Source organism: Mya arenaria, chromosome 16 (genome assembly GCF_026914265.1).
Source record: "Mya arenaria isolate MELC-2E11 chromosome 16, ASM2691426v1".
NCBI classification, from domain to species: Eukaryota; Metazoa; Mollusca; class Bivalvia; order Myida; family Myidae; genus Mya; species Mya arenaria.
Window position 1 is genome coordinate 4495765 of NC_069137.1, and position 24818 is coordinate 4520582.

General features: G+C 34.0%; 1 protein-coding gene across 1 annotated transcript; it reads right to left on the reverse strand.

Moving 5' to 3' along the window:
• Nucleotides 1–5623: 5623 nt before the first annotated feature.
• On the reverse strand, nucleotides 5624–18858 carry LOC128222376 (uncharacterized). Its single transcript, XM_052931351.1, has 11 exons — nucleotides 18797–18858; nucleotides 18171–18219; nucleotides 17556–17688; nucleotides 17020–17162; nucleotides 14375–14452; nucleotides 13960–14120; nucleotides 10969–11148; nucleotides 10033–10156; nucleotides 9750–9869; nucleotides 8604–8665; nucleotides 5624–5729 (listed from the first exon to the last, which is right to left on the reverse strand). The coding sequence occupies exons 1-11, from the start codon at nucleotides 18856–18858 to the stop codon at nucleotides 5624–5626; spliced, it is 1218 nt and encodes a 405-aa protein (XP_052787311.1).
• Between the last annotated feature and the right edge of the window lie 5960 nt (nucleotides 18859–24818).

Genomic DNA, 24818 nt, shown 5'->3' on the forward strand with positions numbered 1-24818 from the left:
TGTAGCTCAGCATGTGAAAGTGTGTACCTGACATTCGCTGGTAAATGTATTCAGTAAGACCAGAGTTAATCAGACAATTCGTGCAATTAATTTATCGTGCGTATCTCAAAATAGAATTTCGCCTGGGGTCATTACAACTCTATAAGGTATATTGATGAGAATACGAGATATGCTTGGTGGGCAATCTAAATCTAAGCTCATTGAATATCATTTGCGAGAATAAGGCAGTCGAATCTCCTTTCTTTACTTTTTATATTGAGTTAAAGCTGCATTGCGTTGAGAAATCGTAATACATACTTTTATCACTCCAATAAAACATCTTTGAAATGAAATACAAGTCGATCCCTATCAGATATCACAAAACGATAAACTTTGAAAGAGCCTAACTTCTTTAAATACGTCTTTACGGGGAAAATCGTTTAATTTGATGCATTTGAATTTGAATATAATCTGACTAGGAGATAGTCCAACCTCAGATTTCTTCCTAATTGGTCAGATCATTCTCAAAAAGTCAGGAAAATATATTGTTTATTGGAAGCAACGTTTTAGAAAAAAACGTGTTATATACATAACATATATATGACTTTGATGTACTCCGATACATGCGCACACATACGGGTGACATATGTAACCACAGTTACATAATTTGTGATTGTTTATCATTATAATATCCGTTTAAGCAATGCATAACACTAAGAAGGAAACGTGCGCCCGTTGGATCGAAACAAAGAAAATAAGTGGCCTTACCGATTGAGCTTACCAGTCGGTTGACTGTGGGAATCATGCAAACACGGTATGATTATCACACTGTTTCACATTTTGTTACAATTTTTCTTTCGCTTTTTGTCGTTATAATTAGCAAAACGAGGATGAGATATATCAGATGGCTTTGTTACTGAATCAAAACCATATTTCTATAAGGGACTGTGTGTTTCAATCAGTTGTTTTTTTAATTATCGTTTACTATGTATGGTGATTTGTTTCAGTAAAAAAAACACTTTTTTTTTCTCTTTGATAGTATAAGAAGGTTTTCGTCAATATTTGCTTATAATGTTCTATAATTTTATATTTTTTTCACGTACAACAATTTTAGAATAACACAATTGTTATATAATAAATATTTTTGAGAAAAGTACCCGCAGATAGAGTGTACTGGAAAAATATCATTTTGTATGTAAGGGCAAACTTCTCAAATTCGAGGTTTAATATCAAATTAATGTTTCTTTAGAAATTTTCGAATATTTGGACTTATTTATGTTCTACAGCAAGAATGACATTTGAACGTTTTATGGGGGAAATTTTGAGTGTCTAAAAGTGTGTATAATTTAATAAATAGGGCTTACATTGTGTATTCAATTTTTCATGTTAAGTTCATTCTGTGTACACGATTAGTAAAATATTTTTTTCTGAACTTTTGGAAAATATTATTGTTTTTTCTATTTTTTTTACATTATTACTTACTTGAAAATACTTTTATAAAATATTTTAGTTAATACATGCCACTTCTGTGTAAAGTTTGCTGATTGTTTCTCTTTCTCTTTTGCGTTTGATGGTCGTCACAGCATTATAGAGGTATAATATATACAAGGTCTAGGTGAATTATGGTGATTCCGTCTAAACCACTTAATGGTATGCTGCGGGGACCGTTTCCAAATGTAATTAAATGATTGCTCTGAAAAACTCTATTGTGTCGATGCAGACGCCTAACTAATGTCGTGCTCCATTCCAACAGTAGAAACGCTTCAACCATTTTAACATCAAGTCTTCTCCTAGCTGCTAAATTTGGACATTAATTTTGAAATATATTATTCGGAGCAGATGTTGAAATGTTAAAGAAAAACAGCATTTGCATGTTAACATTTCAGTAACAAGGGCATGTCCCAAATCGGTTCCCAATTGGGCGAAATATCTTAAACTATAGTTGATGATTTCGTGCGAGACAATATTTATGTTTCGCAAAGGAATACATTCTTATTTCGACCTGTAAACGTTGAACAATTGGGTGGTAGCTTTTTATACTGTTCATTTGCATAAAGTTTACATGTTTACATTTTTAAATTATTACTCATGTTTTCCGTGAAAAATACATTTTTTTTCTCCGGCGAAGACATACGATTGTCAACAAACTAGTTTCACCTTACCTATACAACACCACAAGACTGTCCTATTACTCAAAAGGCTATGACATGATTAGAACAGTGTCACACGTAACGTTTGAAATTCCACAAGAAACAACTTTTAAACAGTATACATACCCTTGTTTCAATCAGAAAATACAGATATATGATGTGTCAATAGTTAAAAAGAAGATTTGAAAAGAAGGATGGTTCTTTTTATAAAGCTTTATGACATATGTTAATGGAATAAGTTTTTAACAAGGGGATTACTTTCTCTTCAGCTTATAATTAAAAAACAATAAAGTCAATGCATATTAATATTTTTCTTTTAAATAATTTCTGAACTATTTTTTTAGGTCACAAGCATAAAAGTAAGCAAATTCCACAGAGCGGTTATTTTTTCTATGCCGTACAGTAATCACTGCCTCCACGCATATCAGGTGGTAATGTTCAAAATCAGGTGACGTTATTTACAGAGTTAAAATTGTATTTCACTTTTTTTTTACCTTGAAAACAATGATATTTTATGCACATTTAAAAACATATCGCATTTACACGTATTTTTTACAATAAAAACTGAATCTGAAATCGATATTTTTTCCAACGTTGTGGCTGGTTTTGTATATGCTCGTCAAGGGAGATCATTGTGTAGGTGATTGGAATTAAAGAAAGTCGAGTTTTTAATAGAGGATTAATATATTTCTTACCATTGTTCGATCTGCTTTCCATTAGTATTTCTTAACAATGGATAATTCAAAAGAAACACAACCCGCAAAATTGTAAAGGAAAAATAAACGTTGGTTGACGTTTCCTGCATGACACCTAGAGACGGTACGCTTCAATTAATCCATACAGGTTCGATGCTTGATAAGGGCCAAGGGATTTTAGAGCAAGAGTTGAGAGTTTTTCAAAAGCGGTGATGCATATGTGGACAGAGGTGGTATTCAACCGATTCTCTATATCAAATACCTGAATCAGCCGTAAACAATTGTTGACGTGTTTTCATATATTATTAATCTTACTCGAAGTCGACCCTATTCTTCAAAATTCCAATTGTAAATCCAGCCATCGTGTTGATGAATACCATTTTACAAAACAAAACCAAAAGTTTGAAACATTCAATAATTCTTGGTAAAAACTTTGAAGAACCAATTTCCGAAGATGGTGACATCAAGTGAAGTCGGTGGTCGTTAAACGGGCGTGCGTCATTGTTTTACAAAAAATTAACATATTTTAAACTTTCAGGAAATCTTATGAACACTTAAATACAACACCTTATTGCCTTTTACCTAAAATGTTTCAGTTTTCATTTACTTTCTCTTCGAATTGAAAAGTATCTTTTGCAATTCACATTTCACAATTGAAGAAAAGTTATCCATTACGAGATCAAATGATATAAACTACCTCACAATTGTATTTAACACTACTAAACAGCAAGACTAGTGCGGGCATTTTAAAAATAAAACGTGAAACGTATGCCTAACAAAAATAACTCATTTGCTCTTTAATAATAACGTGTCATATATTTTTGCATTTATTTTTTGAAACTTTTACCATACATATATTTCGTACACTCATACATGTCATATATATAAACTATACAAAACATAACCTAAATCTTGCTCTATAAAGAAATGAGATATTTGGACGTTGAAACCTATATGTCCTTAGTAACGCAATGCTACAGTTCTAGTCTTACTGCTAGAAACGTCCCGCAAAACAGCAGTGTCACAGCTCACAAAATATATCGTTCAAATACCTTTTGGTATACGATATAATCGTCTTACATTCGCGAAGCCTGTTGTTTAGATAGATGTAAAGCAACTATTTTGTACCGTAAAGTGTTGACATTCTTGGTCCATAGATTTTGATTCAGAAAAGTGCTTTAATTCAACAATCAAGATTAATCTTTTTCCAATTATTTTACAAAAATGAATGCATATCAGTGCCGAATAGTAATAATATAATAGTAAGTTCAAATAGCTTTACCATTAACATGTAACGATAATGTTATGAATTTTATCGGTTTTGCGACTTGAGACTGAGCTCAGTCTTGAGATTGCCAAACATCAAGTCATCTGGTGCACAACATCCAATAAGGAACAACATTTCACATAGTTTCAAAGAATTACGTCAAATACTTTAAAAGTAAAAACGCATAACAGGATCTATGAGAACCGGAATGACATGAACCAGATTTAAAAGTAGTACGATGTCATCACAAATGGCGAAAATATGTATGTTCTAATATTCTTGCCTCAATGTCAAATTATCAAAACAAAAATGAAAGGTTTACGATATACAATATTAACCTCTAAATATCGTAAGAGATATTTAGTGGAAGCATGTGTTAAAATATGTTTAAGGGCAATGTATTTGTACATATATACGTAATTTTGAACACTAGCCCCATTCATTTGCACAGGGTTAACGCTAATTACACAGCACATTATAAAAAAACATACGCAAACTAGAAACATGGAGCAACACAAAAATCCATAAGCAACACATAACATATAATATACAAAAACAGGTTGTTATGGAGGACTGTTAGTTACCGCATTGAAACTATCAGTAAAATGTTAGTAAAATGTAAATTTGCCGTGAGTTTAAACTAGTGTCTGTGCACAACCTCAGACTTCTCGAAATAATCAAGAAACAAAACAACGCCAATAGTTAATATATATCATCAAAGTATGCATTAATTTGAGAAATAAGTCAAATAATAATAATAAAAAACATTAGATTAACGTCAAGTATTTCAATGATAAGGCATTACAATTTAAAAAAAAAATCAAGATGTATCGCTAAGACAATATGTTTTAATCAGTGTACAACTTTATTAAAGACTATTGCTAAATATGTACAATATTGCTATGATTATCCTCTTATGATGCACAAAACCGCAAAAAAAACCCAACTCTTTGTCCTCAACATCACTCATTTTCACTGACGCAGTCGCCTTTATATTGACGATATAATTTGTTCTGAAAACTGATAGCATACATGATATCTTAGCTTTAGAGTAATACATAGATGTTCTCCACTGCCATTTAAAGTGACACTCTTAATCAAAATCAATATATACACATTTATAACAAACATCAATTTTGACTGATAAAACTTAAAATACTTACTAAATAATGCATTTATGGAAAATATTTATTACTGATAACAAGATGATAACCGTGTATTTAATACCAAAAAGTTCAAAAATATTAAATGATTGGTGAATGCTAAAATATTTCCTGTAGTCTACTATAGTCTCACAAGGTAGAAATAATGTGTTTTATGATCATTTTTTTCAAATTAAAGTCGGTTTCCTTCAAACTATTGTTTTCGACATTTGTTTTATCTTTGGAATATTAAAACAATATTTTAATTGTGGAAATTCTCATTTGGGAGAAATGGTGCATCTTTAAATCGACATTCGAAACAAAATTAGAAGGAAGATCACTGTAGCCCTGATCCTTCTAGGTGAAACAGTTGCTGGGGATATAGCAGGTTCAGTGGTAGTTGAAGTTCTTGAAGTTGTAGTCGCAGTCGGTGTATATGTCGTCGTTGTTGGTGTTGTGGAAGTTGTTGATGTAGTAGTCGTAGTAGGTGTCGTTGCTGGTATAGAATTGTTTGTAGTTTGGGAAGTGGTAGTCGCATTAGGTGAATTTAAAGTCGTTGTTTGAGTAGTGGTAGTCGTTGTAAGCTTTGTTAAAGTGTAGTATAGTGCTGTAGTTGTAGTTGGTGTAGTTGTAGTTGATGTAGTCGTAGTTGGTGTAGTCGTAGTTGGTGAAGTCGTAGTTGGTGTAGTTGGAGTTGGTGTAGTCGTTGTTGGTGTAGTTGTAGTTGGTGTAGTTGTAGTTAGTGTAGTCGTAGTTGGTGTAGTTGTAGTTGGTGTAGTCGTAGTTGGTGTAGTTGTAGTTGGTGTAGTTGTAGTTGGTGTAGTTGTAGTTGGTGTAGTTGTAGTTAGTGTAGTCGTAGTTAGTGTAGTTGTAGTTGGTGTAGTTGTAGTTGGTGTAGTTGTAGTTAGTGTAGTTGTAGTTGGTGTAGTTGTAGTTGGTGTAGTTGTAGTTGGTGTAGTTGTAGTTGGTGTAGTTGTAGTTGGTGTAGTTGTAGTTGGTGTAGTTGTAGTTGGTGTAGTTGTAGTTGGTGTAGTTGTAGTTGGTGTAGTCGTAGTTGGTGTAGTTGTAGTTGGTGTAGTTGTAGTTGGTGTAGTCGTAGTTGGTGTAGTCGTAGTTGGTGTAGTTGAAGTGGGCATTGGTGTTGTTGTTTTTGTAGTTGCACATGTTTGACAACATATTCGAGTTCTAGAGTCTTCAGTATAAGTTGGACATTTATCAACATTACATAACGGCGATCGATCTCCATATGTGCAATCTGCAATTTACAAATCGCATAAAATATTCGAAGAAACTATTTTACAACAATGTTTCTTTTTAAATAATTATGAACTTTAACAGAAGCATATAATTGTGCGTTAAATTAAAAACATTTTTGTAACCGTTTTATATTCTTGAAGTTATGGAAAACATTACCATTAAACGATAAAATTTATAAATTTCATGTTGTTGCTGTTTAATCATAATTTGTGTTTTTTTTTTTTTTTTTTTTTTTTTTGTTTTTTTTTTTTTTTTGTTTTTTTTTAATTTCACATTAAAGGGAAATCGCCTTAAGGTAAAATGGACTCGTTCGCGATTTAAAGGCCTGATTTGTGAAGAAAATGCCTAATAAAAATCATTACAAGTTCAAAATAGAGCTCTTTCAAAAAACATGACAGAAAAATGGAATATTATGCCGATAGGTTTTGGACTTGAATCCTTTTTAATGCTATAGTTGAACAGTTTTTGTAAAATACTATTTAAAAAGGTAAACTAAGATAACTTAAATAAGTAAACAATAACACACCGCTTCACAACAAATCAACATGTTGGGGTTCGAATACCGGCCTTAAGATAAAGTGAGCATTGTTATTGGTGACGAAGTCGGACGAGGGTTTTTTTCGCCAAATTCTCCGGTTTCACCGTAAGCACAAGACCACACACTTGCGCAAAACCATGCACTCGAAAATGGCTTTGCATTAGTAATAATAAATTTCTCTACACTCACAGTAAAATAAATTAAGTATAAACTTACTCTTATCGGTGGTGTTAACGTTTTTTAATCGGATTTGCCCGCATGTTTCACAACAATCGTTCAGACGGTTACTTTGGTAGCATTTGTATGAAGAGTTTGGAAACGCCAGTAATTCACTACACGTCACCGTCTCAAAGGTCACGATGCTTGGGTTGTTTCCGAACATACATTCCTCTAAGAAACAGACGCATTGTTGTAACAATCAAGTCAATAATTGTTATATGCTGATTTAATAGTCTCTCCGGGAGACTAAAGTTAGAAGGTTGGACTAGGATTGACAGACAAACTGCATACTTTATCCCTTTTGCTACCAATAATGTGCTTTATCGCGATTCACAAAACTAAAATCAAACAAAATGCTATAATTACAACTTTAAGCACAGAAACATAAACACTGCCTTGTTGGACATATAACCATCATTTCATGGGCGTCTTTTGACTGATAGTCTCTATGTTCTAACATATAACTCTGGCGACCGTCAGGAAAAAAATGGAAAATATCGATACGTTTTTTAGTCGGATTTGCTCGCATGTTTCGCAGTAATCGTTTAGATAGAAACTTTGGTAGCATTTGTATGAGGTGATTGGAAACGCCAGTAGTTCATTACATGGTACCGTCTCATACGTCACGATGCCTGGGTTGTTTCCGAACATACATGCCTCTAAAACAACAGACGCATTGTCGTAACAATAATGTCAATAATTGTAATATACTGAATTAATAGTCTCTCCGGGAACCTAAAGTTCAAGCTTGGACTTGAATTGACAGATAAACTGCATGCTTTATCACTTTTGTTACCAATAATGTGTTTTGCCGGGATTGACATAACTTAAATTAAACAAAAATTTACAATCGCAATTTTAAGCACGAAAACGTAACAAACGCCCCCTAACTACCCTTTTGAACAAATAACCATCATATTATGGGCGTCTTTGACAAACAGTCTTTAGGTTTTAACATATATGCATGGCGAAAAAAAGCAAAATTTCAATCGCTTATAGTTTCAAAGAGCAAAATATGAAGACGAAGATGAACTGCAAGACGTAGAGGATCTTATCTCATGTATGTCGTGCTTTAAAATGAATTTTGTTTGGTATTATTTAACGTGTCAACATTTAAACACTTAACATTATATATCTTCCAACGATTCAAGATTTCAATAAAAAATAGAGAAGGCATAACGGACTTTGATAAGCCTATTTATTAGCCCATTTTGATAAACTGAGATTGTAGCCATTTAACGTAGGGTACAAATAGTAATAGGGGCATCTTTAATAAGCATGGATCAAACATTTGCTTTCCCGACCTTACCTTTCTGGGAATTATACTTTAAATCCGTAATATCATATCAACTAAACCACTCACCAGCCGCTACAGCCGGGGCTCTGGACGACGTAACGCATGATCCACCACTACACATCTGAGAGGGACCGAAAATATAATAATGGGTATTTTCTTATGTTTAATTTCGAATAATTTATTTGGTGACAATCAAAGTGATATTTGTGTATGAGTTATGTGTATTCACTTTCGCCATTTTCCACAGTACTTTCAGTCGTTTATTATTGTCCATGTTATACTAAATTAAACAAGAATTACTTTAAACAGAGATGTTGCTATTTTATGATTATACTTTGTTCAAAGTTGTTTTCCTACATTATAAAACACTTTATTCAAAAATATATTCACACTTTGTGAACACATTGTTCCTAACATGTTTTTGCTACATAAGGAATAAATTTGTTTTAAAAATGAATCTACTTCGAAAAACCACCTTTGGCACAACGCCAAGCCTACATTCAAAACGCTTTCGTTTAAATTCCTGTTCTTAAGTGAAAACATATTTTCTAAAATGTTTAGACAATATTTACGTGTATTGGGAACGCTTTGTTCTAAAATGGTCTTACAGATGATTTCATGTTAAAAAATTGTTCCTGGACAACAATAGCAATTATTTTATTCTAAATTGTTGTTCCACCTTGAAACAACACTTTGTTCCGAATGTTGGTACTAGAGTGGAAAACACTTTATTTCAGAATTCTGGTACTAGATTGGGTAACCTTCTGTTTCAAAATGATGACCTTGCAGTCAAGAACACTAAGCACAATGATTAGATAACAAAAAACAACGTTTTTTAAACTCATGGTACCACATGGAACAAGTTGTCCCGTTATTAATATCCAACATTTATATGTTTTTTTGTAAATGATATTTTGGATTGCGCATGAAAGGATAAACAAGATAGTTCTTAAACGTAGAAGTTTTACGACGAGCTGTTATTATATTGTATTGTATCTGCATACCGGTAGATAAAATGCATCAGGTCTTAGTTATTGATTCAATGATGAGAAAATTTTATTATTAAAATGATGGCTATATCATATAGAGAACTTTGTTTTAAAATGTTGGTAATATTACCAAAACCAGTTTTGTTTTTTTTAAATTGGTTGTCCTATAGAAGAGATATATATTGTTTTAAATAATAAACCACCTCGGCCACATACCTTTCCATCCCCACAAGTTGTACCCTCCCAGGCGAGTTTATAGTAATAACTGCCATTAGTGTCAGGAACAACACAGTTCATTCTGGAACAAATCCCGCTGTAATTCGATTGATAGGCGATCTGCAACATTCAAATTACATACAATCATGGGAAGAAACTTTTTCTCAAAATGGGTCGACGCATGTTAAACGACAAAACAACATCAGAAACGTATGTACAGAAATATCATTTGAAGTGTTAGCAGTAAAACATTTAAATGTATGTACCCTGGAGAGGTAGGAACCGGCTCCAAGTATAATTCACACTGCTGATCTGGAGTGTACACCTGACCCGCAATATCACCTAAATAAGGGTTAAGGTCAGATGTGTCATAGTTTGCGCTGCGTGTTGCCAGACAGTTCTCGCCACTGAAGAGTAGATAGAATATTCTACAGTAACACCTTATACTGTATTATGTCATTTTTTCGAAAGGTATTATAAAAACCTAAATATTCGTAATGTCAGCGCACATAAGTTGTACCTAACACGTTTAACATTAAAATCCTTACATCGGTTACTTCCCTTTGCCGTACAGTTTTCACTGCCACCATGAATTTCATGTTAAAATAAATGATAAAAGTGAAGACATTCATAAAGATAAAAATAAATCATCAATTGAAAGCCAGGTTGTGTAATCATAATTTACATACATCTTGTATAAATCTATGTTGTAGTGGCAGATATATATCCCCTGCTTGTCAAGGGAAATCACTGCGTTTTAGATGATCATTAAAACGAATGACTTATAATGCAATATATACTGCAGACAAGTCTAGTAGCCTAGAGTGTTATTAATATCATGTTAAAATACGTAATACTCACAGCCATACAAACACCAAAACAAGGGACATTATACTACAAGATTATACATTGAAATTTATTGTTTAATATTGTTGAAACCACCTAGGAACGAACATTTAACAATTCCTTGACAAATAATATCAATACGACAACACTGTCTTGAAGTTAACAGCATCGTTGTTAACTTCTAGATGTGAAATAGTGTGTGCTTATATATTTACATGAATCAAGCCCACTTGAAAAAGTTGTCTCAAATTTTGTAAGAAACATTGCATTTTACTAGTTACAATAATTAGCCTCGTTCGCTAGGTCCTTCTTATTCATTAACTTAATTTAATCTAATATATTTCAATAATATTTTTAAATGAATACGACTTACATGTTTAACGACGTTATGTACGCAGTAAAGTAATCGATAGAGCATGAAGAAAATGAGAACTGGCGGATGTTTCTGGCATCGTCAGAAGACATGCTTCTAGGTGTACCCATCACATACATATCGGCACTGGAACAACGTTCGCCAATACCGTCGACTGTACCATCATGCTGGGCGAACAAGCTGAATTAAATGAGATTGAGAAACATTGTTAGAACTGACATATCTACTTTAAGCATTACTTATAAAGGTGTTATTTTCACATGTTAAAGGTTTAAGACCATCAACACAATTATATTTTTATTTAAAAATGGATTAACCGATTAGCACGAGAAGTCATTCTGATTTCTACATCTTAGAAACCCCAAGTATCATATTTGATTTTTAAGAAAATTTACAACTTGTGTACAACACTTTGATCAGTGTGGATGAACTTCACTGAACATAGCACTATGCACTTTTGATTCGCCTTGATATGGCCAGGCAGTTACAACAAAGCGTAGAGAAATAGAAAACAAAAATCTAATTGCTTTAACTCGCAATGCCTTTAGCTCAAAAGCCTGTGAATCATTGTATATTATTGTACAACTGAGCTTTGATTCAGTGGCATGAATCATTTTAGAAAATGAAAATTTAACGCGTTCTGAATGCAGTTTTAAGCAATTCATTCACTTACTTATGCCCAAGCTCGTGTGAAGCAGTCGAAACCAGACGCGCCACAAAATGGTCCTCGGTGATACTGTATTTCCAATTACTACACGCTCCGGGGGTATAGGCGATACCTGCAGTAGAAAATGACCTTAAATAGACATATGACCTACTGAGGGACCAGAATGATATAGAACGAGCCGTAGCACTTACGAACAATGGGAGAGGTGCGTAATATTCGAAAAACAATGTGCTTTTAAAAAGATAGTCGTACACTTTCTTGACAAATATAATGTCCATATGATGACATTTTAATAAAAATCGGTATTTTCTTTTAATGTGAAAATTGTCACTGGACCCTTAAGGTAGAAAACGTGTATTGATTGTCGGTTTGTGAATCATTATCATTCAATTTGTTAATATTAAAATACTTTTGGCGACATTCAAGACTTAACGAAGCCACTCTAAGCAAAAATAAATATACTGATTGAAATATTTAATTAACTCTGTTTTTCGTTATTACATGTTTTGCGGGAAACTAAATGAATAATATTCAAAATGCATTTAATTGTTTCTCGAAATTGAATGCATGTGCACGTTTACATTTGTTAATATTACAGCTCGATGCTACATCATAAGAACATTGTTTATTACTATCATGCCACTCGTTTGGATGTTTTTTTGACAGAGCCGCAGATGATTTAGATCGAATTCAATTAAAAATCGTGTTGACTGCAAAGTTTTTTATGCATGACTTCGTTTTATTATGTATCGTTTTGTTTACTCATAAGCTCAATGGCAGGTAAAAAAAACACACAATTTCTCTTTCTTTGTTCCATGACTTGTACAATGATGAAACAGGTGACCTAAGTTTGCATTACGTTACAAAGGAGTTCACTTCTAACAACGGTCTACCATAACATATTATAGAGCCATCGAATCCCTCTATTATAACTGATGACTAGTTTTTAATTCGTATTTACTTCTTTGCCATTTTGTAAAAAATTAAAAACATTTTGGTACCTCTAATGGATTGAAACGTGTTGTTGAAAATTCTGCCCATTTTATAACTGAAATAAAAAAAGTGTTTTTCAGACATGTATTTGTGTGCTGAAGGTTTATTATCAATCTTAACTGATGTTTGTTTATGTTTTGCCATGATAGAGATATAGATCGTTTATTTTGAATACAGGTTCAATAAGCCACTTGGCCTATGAGAAAAACAAAACAAAATGCACAAATAAGCATTTACAAATGACGTAGCAAGTGGAGCACGTGGACATTTGTTATGATTAGAGACAAGGTGATAAGTCCAAATCATATAAGGAGAAGGTTTTATTATTCCTACACATAGATATCATCCTTCAAATCATATAACTCAATGAATGATATTTGCAGTGCATACAATTTAAATGTAACGCAACATAAAATAACAACAAGCTGACACATAAAAGGGTTTTATTTTGGTTAAACAGTTCCTTTTTTTAAACCTTAATCTACATGTGTACATAACTTATATTATGAATGTGAATGTAATTTCGGTGGTCTGTTTTATCCTTCTAAACGTATCTGGTTCATACAAAAGTCTGCTTGTTATAGCCACCGAACGGAAAAAACAAACATTGAACATTTTCTTGAATTTAAGAAAATAATACCACAAAAATTATCCTTAGGTGACTCCCTATCAACTTTCTTGTACTTTTTTTTCTATAATTGAGTTGCATATCGTGTTTCTACAAAGCCCTTTGTTCAATCCTTCTTATATTTACATAAGAAACAAAATAGTTAACATTTGTTTTCTCCAAAACTTGGTTTTCTCTAAAGCTGAGATTTAACACTCTAAATAAGTGGCATTTAACTTCCTTGGCAATAGTTTGTTTCCCAAGCAACACTAGTTTCCTTTAAAAAACACGTACATCCTTATTAACCATAAACTTTATAAGTAAATACATTTTAACTCAGATAAAAATCATTACCTCGACAATGGTTTGCTTCCCAATTAACCATCACTTTTCCTAGCAACATGGATGGGACCTCCATAGGGACAACTTGCTCGCTAGGCAACTGCTTTATGTCTTAGCAACTAATTAAGCAATCACTATAGTTAAATGAACGATCAAGGACAATCATGACACTCTTGTAATTTTGATAATATTATTCCATGTGTTGATGCAAACAAAAACACGGCAACAGATGCCAATGCTCGTTGGTCAGGGGCATGAGTCGAACAAATATATGCTATAAATATATTTCGTGATTCACGTTATGAGTTTATTGTAACATCACATTTTTATAGAACCTGTAGACCGAGAACAAGTTTAAACCATAATAGGATGTTGACATTACCTTGTAAACATCATTGCTACGTCGAAGTTGTAGATCGCGTTTAGGTATCTGTTTGCCCAGTCCTTGAAGGCAGGCAATACAGAGTTCGTTAAGAACACTCGGCGACCATCGACTTCGTATTCTTCTAGATTGTCCTCGACGTACGGAACGTCCGTAGATTTCTACAGGTTATTCATCGTTTGCTTTTATTTTGTGTTGTGTTGGTTGGTGTTCAAGATATCACAATAAATGCCAGCCACAAACTATTAAATTTTATAAATTTGAACAAGTTTGTTTATATGACTTTTATAAGACTTGCGGTTGATACCTTTCCTCATTTTTTTAGAAAATAAATAAATACCTGTAATGCAAGCTAACCCGAATAAATTACGAATGTTATATATGTTATGTGTGTGTGTTTTTGTGCGCTACTTACAGTGGCAATATATATACCCGCGTAAATTAGGTTAATGCTATACCCTGAACCCGTCACAGAGTTGTAGCGAATGCTCATCTGAAAAAGACAAGTTCATCTTTGGTATGTAATTCTATGGAGATATAAAGTACACATAAAGCATTATCCATCATTAAGACTAGCAGTTCATTTAAACGGATAAGAATCAAAAACATTTGCTTTAAGACCAAAATCTTAAATAGAAACAGTTCAACCATTAGACATACCAAACAGTATTATTATTTATTTATTTAGTTGGAAACATGAAACGTAGCTCCAGCCAAAATTGAGTGTGGGTCTGAAAGCGTTTAAAATTATGCAGTATACATTGTGTAAAACCAAAGCAGTGTGAATCTTAATTATTATAAACTGTATAGGACTACTGCATTGAGTATTTCAAGTAATTGTATTCTTTGTAAAATTATTGCATAGCGTTTTTGACCGGTAATTTGTAAATAATGGTGTTCTGAGACAAATAGATAGCTTCTTATATAAAGCATATTTTTATATCAAATCGAAATAAGCATTTATTTGTTTTCCTGAGTAATCTTGTGACTCAAGTAAATCTTTTCATTAGTATAACATTGAGAAATACATTCAACTTATGCAATGTTTAGTTCTAGATCCTTTGTAAGAATTATATTATTGAACTGACAATATGCAGCGTACTCATTTATTGTTTTGTGTGCGAAAAAACTGATTGAAGACCGATGGGCGTATGATACTGAAGTAGGGCAGCGGCTGAATTCAGCATAGCACAGTGTTTTTAAACATCATTTTTAGAATTGAGTATTCTTCATGTCATTTTAAAAAAATGAAAAACAGGTAATCTTTATGTCAAGAACTTTTCAATTTTTTTGAAGTCATTTGAAATATTTATGAAATTGGTATTCTTACCATCATTTGAAATTTATATGTTATTTCTTTAAAGGCTTTGCATGCATGTTAATGTAAACGGTGCTTTTTGGGTCCCACAATTCAACTTTTATACTTATTTTTTCAGTCTTTCATGTACAGATTTTGTATAAGCAATTATTTATCCAGCTGTGTTCAAATTTATTTTGTTTCTTAATTTGTGAAAGAAAACACACTAAAACACTGACATATTATTCATTTAAACAGAACTTGGTATATCGAATCTTTAATTAGTTAATGAGTGTAACTAACATTTCAGCCAGACTAAACTATTTCTTTAAATACTGATCATCAACAGATATCTCTTTTAAGTGTGTTATTATGTTTTATCAAAACATACAATACAAACATCTTTATTACACTCAGGTCATACTTACATGACAACATGAGGAAACATACGATTGGCAAACATTGTCAATACGTGCTTTAGTCATACGAATAAAAAATATGCTTAAGAGTCGTATGAAATATGACTCTTACTATGGAAAAGAGGAAGTTAGTTAATTGAAATGCTACTTTCATCATTGAAATAGTCTAAACTGCAAGAACACGAATGAGCAAAACCCTAGTCAACAATAAAACAAGCAAGAACTACTTCTAATTTGTTAAATGCATTTTAAGTTAGCCCTTTGCTTAGCCCTCAAACACACAAGGAAACTGAAATAGTGTTATTAAATATGCATTAAATTAAATTTTGTGTTCATCATTATACAAACGCACTTTATAATTTAGCTGCACTGAATCATCCTTTTTTTAAATAAAAGGCATGGTATAATGGTATTGTCATAGTCTTGGTCTTGTCGTACAAAGCGGCTCGAAATTAGTTATAAGATTTCAGATATAGTCTGGTAACCGATGACAGTTATTCAGATATGTAGCGAGGCTCATAAATTACCATAATCTCACAAGTAATTTTTTCTAAGTTTTAAAATGAATCATTGTATTTTGATACCAGTGAAAGTCATATGAGTAAGAGTTTTGACTAGCATTAATAAAATAACTCGTACATATGTACTCATCCGGATGCCTTACTGCGAAAGCCCATCAAAGGCAGTGCCTTGTTTTATATTATTACTCTATAAGACTGTTAAACTTTAACTCGTGTAACAATCACAAATACCAAACACTCTTTCTCCACTTCCTATCATAACTTATGCAGGCGTTTACGCAATAAAGCTTCTACACATCCACACGAGAACTTGAATGGGATAAAGAAGGAACAGTGTGCTAAGATATACAAGGTTTATCGAAATGTATAAAATGATATTTACCGCATTTAACACAAAAGCGTAGAATTGTTTAATTGTTGAAAACGCCGATGTTTGCTTTTCTGAATCGGTGCCAGTCATTTGCATATACCAGCTAGAAAACAACAACAACATGGCGTTGATACAGATATATAAGCTAATCTAATTTGTTTGTAAATGTTTTGTTGAGTTCTGGGTTATATAATTAATAAGTTTTCATCAGCGACTCCGAGAGACGCACAATTTAGTCATTTAGAGATAACTACCAAAGTTCAATACATAAATTAAAACCGCCAAACTCCCATTCCGTTACGTAAGTAACTTACTGGCATCAATGCTTAAGTACTAAAAAGGCCATAAACAAACACTGAAACGATAAAATATTGTTTAATTATGTTTTGCTGTTTTTCGTAAACGAGGGTTACAACACTGTTTTATCGTAAAGGTTTAAAATAGGTATTATACGCAGATATATGCAAATTCGTACAATGAATAAAGACTGTAGTCGATAACGAAGAAGATTTCAACTTCATAATCAGATGTCTGCCTCTTCGTTCGGTCGGAGTCCTTGGCATTTGATGCGATCAACTGTTCCATTCTGCTTGAATCTAATTAGACATAAAGCTAGCAATTAGTAATGTGTTTATAATCGATAGATCACGATTGAACCCGATATTCCACAACAATCAAACATACGTTTTTTTATATGATCAAATTGCTTATAAAAACAGTATAAATGAGCATTGAATTTGATTATACTGTAAACAAATAAATAATATATTTAACTTGGGTAATCAACCTGCCAAAATTGATCTGACATAATTAACGATGCTATCATTGGATTTATTATTTTCTGGAAATGAGCCAGGACATATATTTCCATTACATTTATACCGATACCGAAACACATGTTGATTTTAATGGCGTTTATCTGAAGTACTGTCACCATCTAGTTGTAACTTGTACCAGTGATCGAATAAATTAATTATGTATGCATTTACCGAATTCAGGGTTTATCAGGAAGTCTGTTCCAGTCGGACTGGCTTCTTCAATTTCCGTTATGGTATGGCCGGTGCCGGCAGATGCTGGTGGCTGCACGAGCAGCTCTTTATCGCCATGCTGGTAGGTCCCAAACTTAGGAAGAAGAGACACAGGCATAAACTAGTATAATAAGTGGTAACTGCATGTTTGATTTCCAGTTTAATTAAATTTCAAACGTAACATTGCAAATTCACGATAAACTAGACATTAACGAATGATAAGTCCTCGGCGTTTTTCTAAATAACTTTTACACAGAACATAAATAAATCGAAGCGTTAGTTTGAATGGTAAGAGAATCGTGCCGTCCCAAAGGTCGTTTCAGCGACCCGGCACTTGGGTGTTTAACATCAAGCATCTTTCTAAAGTAATATTAGTGCATTGATCTATAAAAAAATTCTCAATATCTGCACCTTTTTGCATACGTTTTATGATAGAATGAAAATATTACTTAAAACAGTAAATCAGCGCATGTCGAAGTAATAATGTCAAAAATGAAGAAAGCGATTTGTCCGTCAAAGCGGCAACCTTAGCTAATTACGAATATAAACAATCAGTCACAAATTTGTATAATTTACCAGTATGATGATGATGATGCTGCTGACGAGGATGATGGTGACAATGATGCTGATGATAGTATATAAATACGATTAATAACATGAAGAAATAAAAAGGAACACTAAAACCCTCTTACAAAGATAAAGGTGTCCGAGTCAGAATCGCCGCCCCGCCAGACGATGAATGCTGCTTTGTTTGAAACGTCCATATAGAATGCGGCGGCCTTCAATAATACATACAATTTAATCAAGAAATAAATAACGCACACTTATTTACAATCGTTCATAACTTAAAGTCATAGGTGCATTGTAACAATGCAAGCAAACCAACTTACAATAACACAATGACATCATGCGAAGTTATAAGTGCCTTTGTGTAACGTTATGATGGTTACTTTGTTGTTCCTTCTTGTGGAAAGACCTGATACCCAAGTTGGTCTCGAGGCTGTATTTGTCTTTATTACGATACTTACGATATGACTTGAATAAAATGGTTATAGTTGATTGCATCTTATTATCTATCAGAAAAATATACCTTAAATTATTTTTCCAATTATTAGCTCTCTTTATTAATCTGACTTCGAGACACCAATGTATCAATTCGGGTACAAATTTGCACGGGAACGTCAAGCAATTCTCTAACTCACCTCCGAGGTGACCCGGTAAGACACCATTTCCCCACCTCTCTGTAAAACCACTGGTACTTCATCGCTGACGTTATTTATACTCAGTTTTAAATCTGAATATACGTCATGTGACGTAAATCTGACGTCAAAATCTAGCGGAAAACTCTCTATAGAACCTTTTCTTCGCACGGAAAGTGTTGAAACATTGACGGTTACATCCCCTTTTAGAAAATAAGAAATACACGTCTATATAAACTATTGTAAGCAGAATATTCAGTATAATAAACTGTCTAAATCTGCCTGGTTATAAATGATAGAGAAAGGAATTTTAAGCATGCTAAGGCACGGCGTTACTGAACTATTCCAAGGCATGCTACGTCACGTAGATGATTGAACGATGCATAGCATACTATTACATGCTTTGACTGGGTGTTCAGTAAGCATGCTAGGGAGGGAAATGATAGGATGGTACGTTAACATGCTATGTCTGAACGTAAATACAGCAATTATAGCAAACAGGGTTACATACAAATACAATTTAATACAACTGCATAACCAAGACTGCACTTCAAGACATTGTCAACACAGAATCAAACGGCAGTTCGTTTTCACAATTGGCTGTTCCAAGAAAAAACACATATTGATAATTGTTCCGTTTCTTCATATTGTTAATGTTATTAAAAATGAATACCGCGTACTAACATAGTGCCCCATATCTTCAAAATATATCAGATATCATCCTAGATCAATCCAAACATTATACAACAATAGATGTTTGTCAAACAATATGCCCCCCCCCCCCCGCCGAAGCCCCATGTTGTCAGGATTATATGGTCAATTGATTGAAATATGCATAGACCGAAATGACAGCTGAATTGTCTCTGATATTGAATGCCGTTGAGGCAGTTTTAAGATTATGACCATTCAAGTGTCAGGATGGAGTGTGTTATGTCCATGACCTCTGACTATATCACTCCTAATCCATAGGAGTCATCAGCTGGTCACCAAAAACCTAAATGTTTGAGGGCCATGGATGCAGGCATTGACAAGTTATCGCACAGACAAGGTTTTTTCGTTCAAGTTCACTGTTACATTGACCTCTGACACTGTTACATTGACCTTTGACCCGATGATCCCCTAAATTATAAAGGGTCATCTAAAGGTCATATGCAACTCTAAAGTCAAGTATGAGGGCCATGGATGCAGGCATTGTCGAGTTATCACTTGGACATTTTACTATTCAAGGTCGTTGTGACCTTTGACCATTTGACTCTTTAAATCAATAAAGGTCATCTACTGGTCAGGCCCAAAGTTTGATGATCAAAGGTTCAGGCATTGTTGAGATATCACTGGGAGAAGATTTGTTAACTTCTTTGCGTTAAAGGTAACTGTGTCCTTGACCTTGGCCCGATGACTCCTACAGTCGAAAGGGGTCATTTACTGGTCAGACCAATTTATGTCAAGTTATGTCAAGGAATTGTCGAGTTTGCTTTCAAGATCACTGTGACCTTGACCTTTGACCCCCTAAAATCAATGTTGTCATCTACTTGTCTGGCCCAACCTCCAAATCAAGTTTGAGCTCCATGGGTGCAGGCATTGTTGAGTTATCACCAGGACCAATTTAATCATTCAAGGTCACAGTGACCTTGCCCTTTGACCCAATTACCCATAAACTCAATAGGGGCCATCTACTGGCTAGGCCCAACCTCCAAGTCAAGTATGAGGGCCATGGGTGCAGGCATTGTCGAGGTATCACTCGGACAAACTTTCACCAGTCAAGATTACTATGACCTTGACCTCTGTCACGAGGGGTCATCTACCGGTCAGGCCCAACTTCCGTATAAAGTTTAATAACTAGAGGTCTAGGCATTGTTGAGTTATCACTCGGACAAGCATTGAAATCATTTAACAATTAAAGGTCACAGTGACCTTGTCCTTTAACCCGATGAGCCTAAAATCAATAGGGCTCATCTACTGGTCAGGTCAACCTTCATGTCAAGTTTGATGACCATACGTCAAGGAATTATTGAGTTACAACTCGGACAAACCGACCGACCGACCGACATGCATATGCAAAACGATATACCCCTCTTCTTCGAAGGGGGGCATTAAAATATAAATTTGTATAGTTATATTCGTCATGAATTAATAAGTGATGTCAATAGTATATTGTGTTACAGTTAAATCTCAAATGATAGCATGTTGTATAATGGAACCGAATAGGACTTTTTTATTTGTCGAATACAAAAATCAAACATGTTTTTCATGAAGAAATAAAAAAATTGATGATTATTGTTTCTTTTAGTGTAATATCGTTAAATATTTCATCAAGTAGGCACCAAAAGCTATTCGATCATAAGTTGCATAGCTAAGGGTAAACTTTTAATTTTGATGTTGACGTGGTACACTTAAACAAATAAAAATGTAGCATATGGTCATCTACGTAAGTGTAGTGTTATAATAAGTAAAGAACCAGGTGAAATGATAGGAATATGTCACTGCCGATAGCAAATGGAAACAGGAGTTTTACAGGAACATACTCTTTGTGTTAACTAAAATATGTATTAGTCCTCTTTAATAAACACCAACCTTGTTTTGTCCCTGTTTTGATGTGAGGAAATCGTATTGCATCCGTCGGCTTCAGAGACAGCCAGCATAGCATTAATAGCATTAGAGGTCCCATCATCCAACCTCTTCACTTTCTTGCTAATGGTGTTAATAGTATTTCAGGAAAATGGCAAGTGCCGTTTCACAGAATCTAGTATCGCCTCGGTCTCGTAATATGTCTTCTTTCTATTAAAACAAATAAGACTGCATATGAATGTGTTACAACAATTGACTATTTGGGAATAACAGAGAAAGTGAAAATTATAACTTTTTTTGTCAGCTTAAACAAGGTTCACAAAACGTCAACACGGTTCAGAGTTTTGAAGATATTTAAACGAATTCCCTTTCACGAAATATAGCATAAGTGTTATGACTAAAATAAAATACTAACCGGTTGAAGCTATATATTATTATAAATATATAAAAGCAATATCAAAGACCTTAAACCTATTCCAGCGCAAACTAAACATGACATTTTAAAACTTTACGTGACAAACGTATGACAACTGAATGAAAGCTTGATGAGAAATATCGATGATTATTAAAAATAGTTGCTTCGTTACTTTTTTTTTTGGTCAGGAACTTGTCATTTGGCATTAAATATAACTATAAGTGCTTCTTGAGGTAAATAACACACCATAATATAAGAAAAAAAAACACTTACACACTTCAAAACATATAAAACTATTATCACTAGCAATATATTCATGTATTTAATTTTTAAAATCATATTGCAATTAAGCTGAAATGAAGCTGTAACTGGTATATTATAATAAAACGTGTTTCCATGAAACATAATATTCACAATCTTGGTGCGATACTATTATATAGACATCGAATTGGATTAGATCAGGAACATGCTTTCTAGATACATACGCCTAATGAGCTATTTTCTGACATGAAAAATAAACACACATAGTATATAAAACATAAAGATAAATATCATAAAGTAACAAAAAATTCGTTTCATGCAGAGAATAACAATCAGTTATATAGATGAGATCACTATAAACAATGTTAATATCAACTTGTTTTCCCGGTTATACGGCCAATCCACACGCGCACGGATAACACTAGTTGAAATACATTGTCAGTTCTGTCAAGAGTATACATTAAAGTGACACTCTTATTCAAAATCAATACATGCACATGTCTAACAAAAATAAATTTCGACTGATCAACCTTAAACTACTATCTAAATAATGCACTTATGGAAACTATCAACTACAGATAACAAGATTGTAACCTGGAATTCAAAAGCAGAAAGCGCAAAAATATTAAATGATTGAAGAATGCTTAAAAAAATAGTGTAGTCTTCTATAGTCTCATAAGGTAGAAATAACGTGTTTTTGCTCATTTCTTTTATATTAAACTCGGTATCCTTCATAAGAACCATTGTTTTTTGACATTTATTCATCCTTTTTGGAATATCAAAACAATGTCATTAATTGTGGGAAATCGTATTTTGGAGTAAGAGTGCTTCTTTAGAATTAATAATAGCAAAATGTTAAACATTTTAAGTAGCATCCAGTGAATATATATAACAGATAATGTCAGTAGTGTAGTTGGTAAATGAAAAATATAAATTTATTTTATTACATTTGACTTTAGCTTGCTATTTTGTTTCGGAATTATTATTTATACATCGAGTATTTACATGTCCAGAGGAGCAGCCTTCTAAATTCAAAGCAGTCTACCTTTGGGAGGCTAATATACACGATTTAAATATCTGAGATGCCTTAAATGCTACAAGGTTTCGAATATATTCGGTTTAATTATAAGACTTTTTTTCAGGCCAATAAGAATTAACAATAATAAACACAAATACACAATAAGGTTAAATAACTTTTGGGTGAGTCAATAGTTTGTGGTACAATTTTCCACATTGGATTATTCATATAAAATAGACGTAAACGTAGATCTGCTATCGGAATTTCCGATTTGACACGATGCTAAATAACACTTCGGAAAGTGTCATTCTGTTATTTTGCTCTTGGCAAACAACAATTAGGAAAATGTACAATGGGCAATTACAATTTAAATTCTTAGAAAATTATAATGTTGTTTAGCACTGCACTTATCCTCAATAAGGAGACACAAACTTGCAATTTGATATAAAAACACACTACACCTTCAACCAAGGTAACATACAAACGCAATTTGATATGATATCTACCATGATGTCGGTCATCCTGGCAGCGATAAGACTCTATAGCTCGCCCACCAACGCTTCTTTTAGCCGGTATGGAATCCTTTATTAAGGATCGTGTTTCCTCCTTGTCTATCTTGTGTCTGTAGGAAGATGCCTGTGGTACCGCGCGCAGAACTTGTACCCATCAACACCACACGACCGATGCAGCTTATATGCATGGATTTATTGAAGCTCGAGAGGTCCAAGGTTAGGAACGAGGATGTCCTTGTCATAACGGACCACTTCACTCGTTATGCTAAGGCGAATCCGTGTCGCAACCAAAAGGCGACTACCACCGCACAGGCCCTATATGAGCACTTTATTGTGCATTACAGTTTTCCCGAGCAATTGCATTCTGATCAAGGGCGTAATTTTGAGTCAAAGGTTATTTAGGAGTTATGTACTATTGCGAATGTCCGCAAAACGCGCATTTCACCTTTTCACCCTATTGGTAATCCTTCTGCGGAACGTTTCAACCGCACAATTTTACGCAAGCTTGGCACGCTGAACGATGATCTCAAGGCCAAAATGGAAAGATTACCTTCCAGCCCTTGTTCGAGTATACAACGCAACTAAAAGTTCTTTTACAGGTTTCTCCCCTCATTTCCATATGTTCGGCTGGCATCCCCGTTTGTCTGTTGAGGTTTATGGGCACCAGTCCGGGTAACCTTGCTGACTCTAATTATTTCAGCTACGCCGCAAGGTTACAGAAACGTATGCACTATGCATACAACGTTGCCAGAGAGGCTTCACAAAAGCGAGCCAGCCAGAACAAGGCCCACAATGAACGTCGTATTCACGAGAATAAACTTGTCGTTTGTGATATCGTTTTGGTCAGGAATGTCAATCTCCAGGGAAGACAGAAGCTCGCCATCCGATGGGAACGTAGCCCCTACGTTATCGTAGACGTTCCGTACGATGGTCAGCCGGTGTACAAGGTTCGCCTGGAGTTAGGCAACGGACCTGTAAGAACATAACACCAAAACATGCTTCTCCCTTTTCAGTCAATTCCCACTGACGAGGAGTCACCTGCACCTCAACCTGTCCCCAAAGCCAGACCGAGGACCAGAGCAGCCCCTGCTGACAAGGAGTATGATGGCGACACTAGTTCAGATGAGTCAAGTTCCTCCTCTGTTTATATCATCCCTCAGCGTCGAGGTCTCCGTCGTTTCAGTTCTTCTCAACCGCACACACGCGTCAGTTCTTTAGCCCCGTTCTCTCCTGCTCATACCCCTCATATTGCCA

Coding starts and splice junctions, on each gene's coding strand:
- LOC128222376 (XM_052931351.1), bottom strand. CDS start 18,858: ATGAAGTACCAGTGGTTTTACAGAGAGGTGGGGAAATGGTGTCTTACC. Junction 17,689..18,170: donor GCATCATCATCATCATACTG/GTAAATTATACA, acceptor CTTCTTCCTAAG/TTTGGGACCTACCAGCATGG. Junction 8,666..9,749: donor CAACTTGTGGGGATGGAAAG/GTATGTGGCCGA, acceptor GGTCCCTCTCAG/ATGTGTAGTGGTGGATCATG.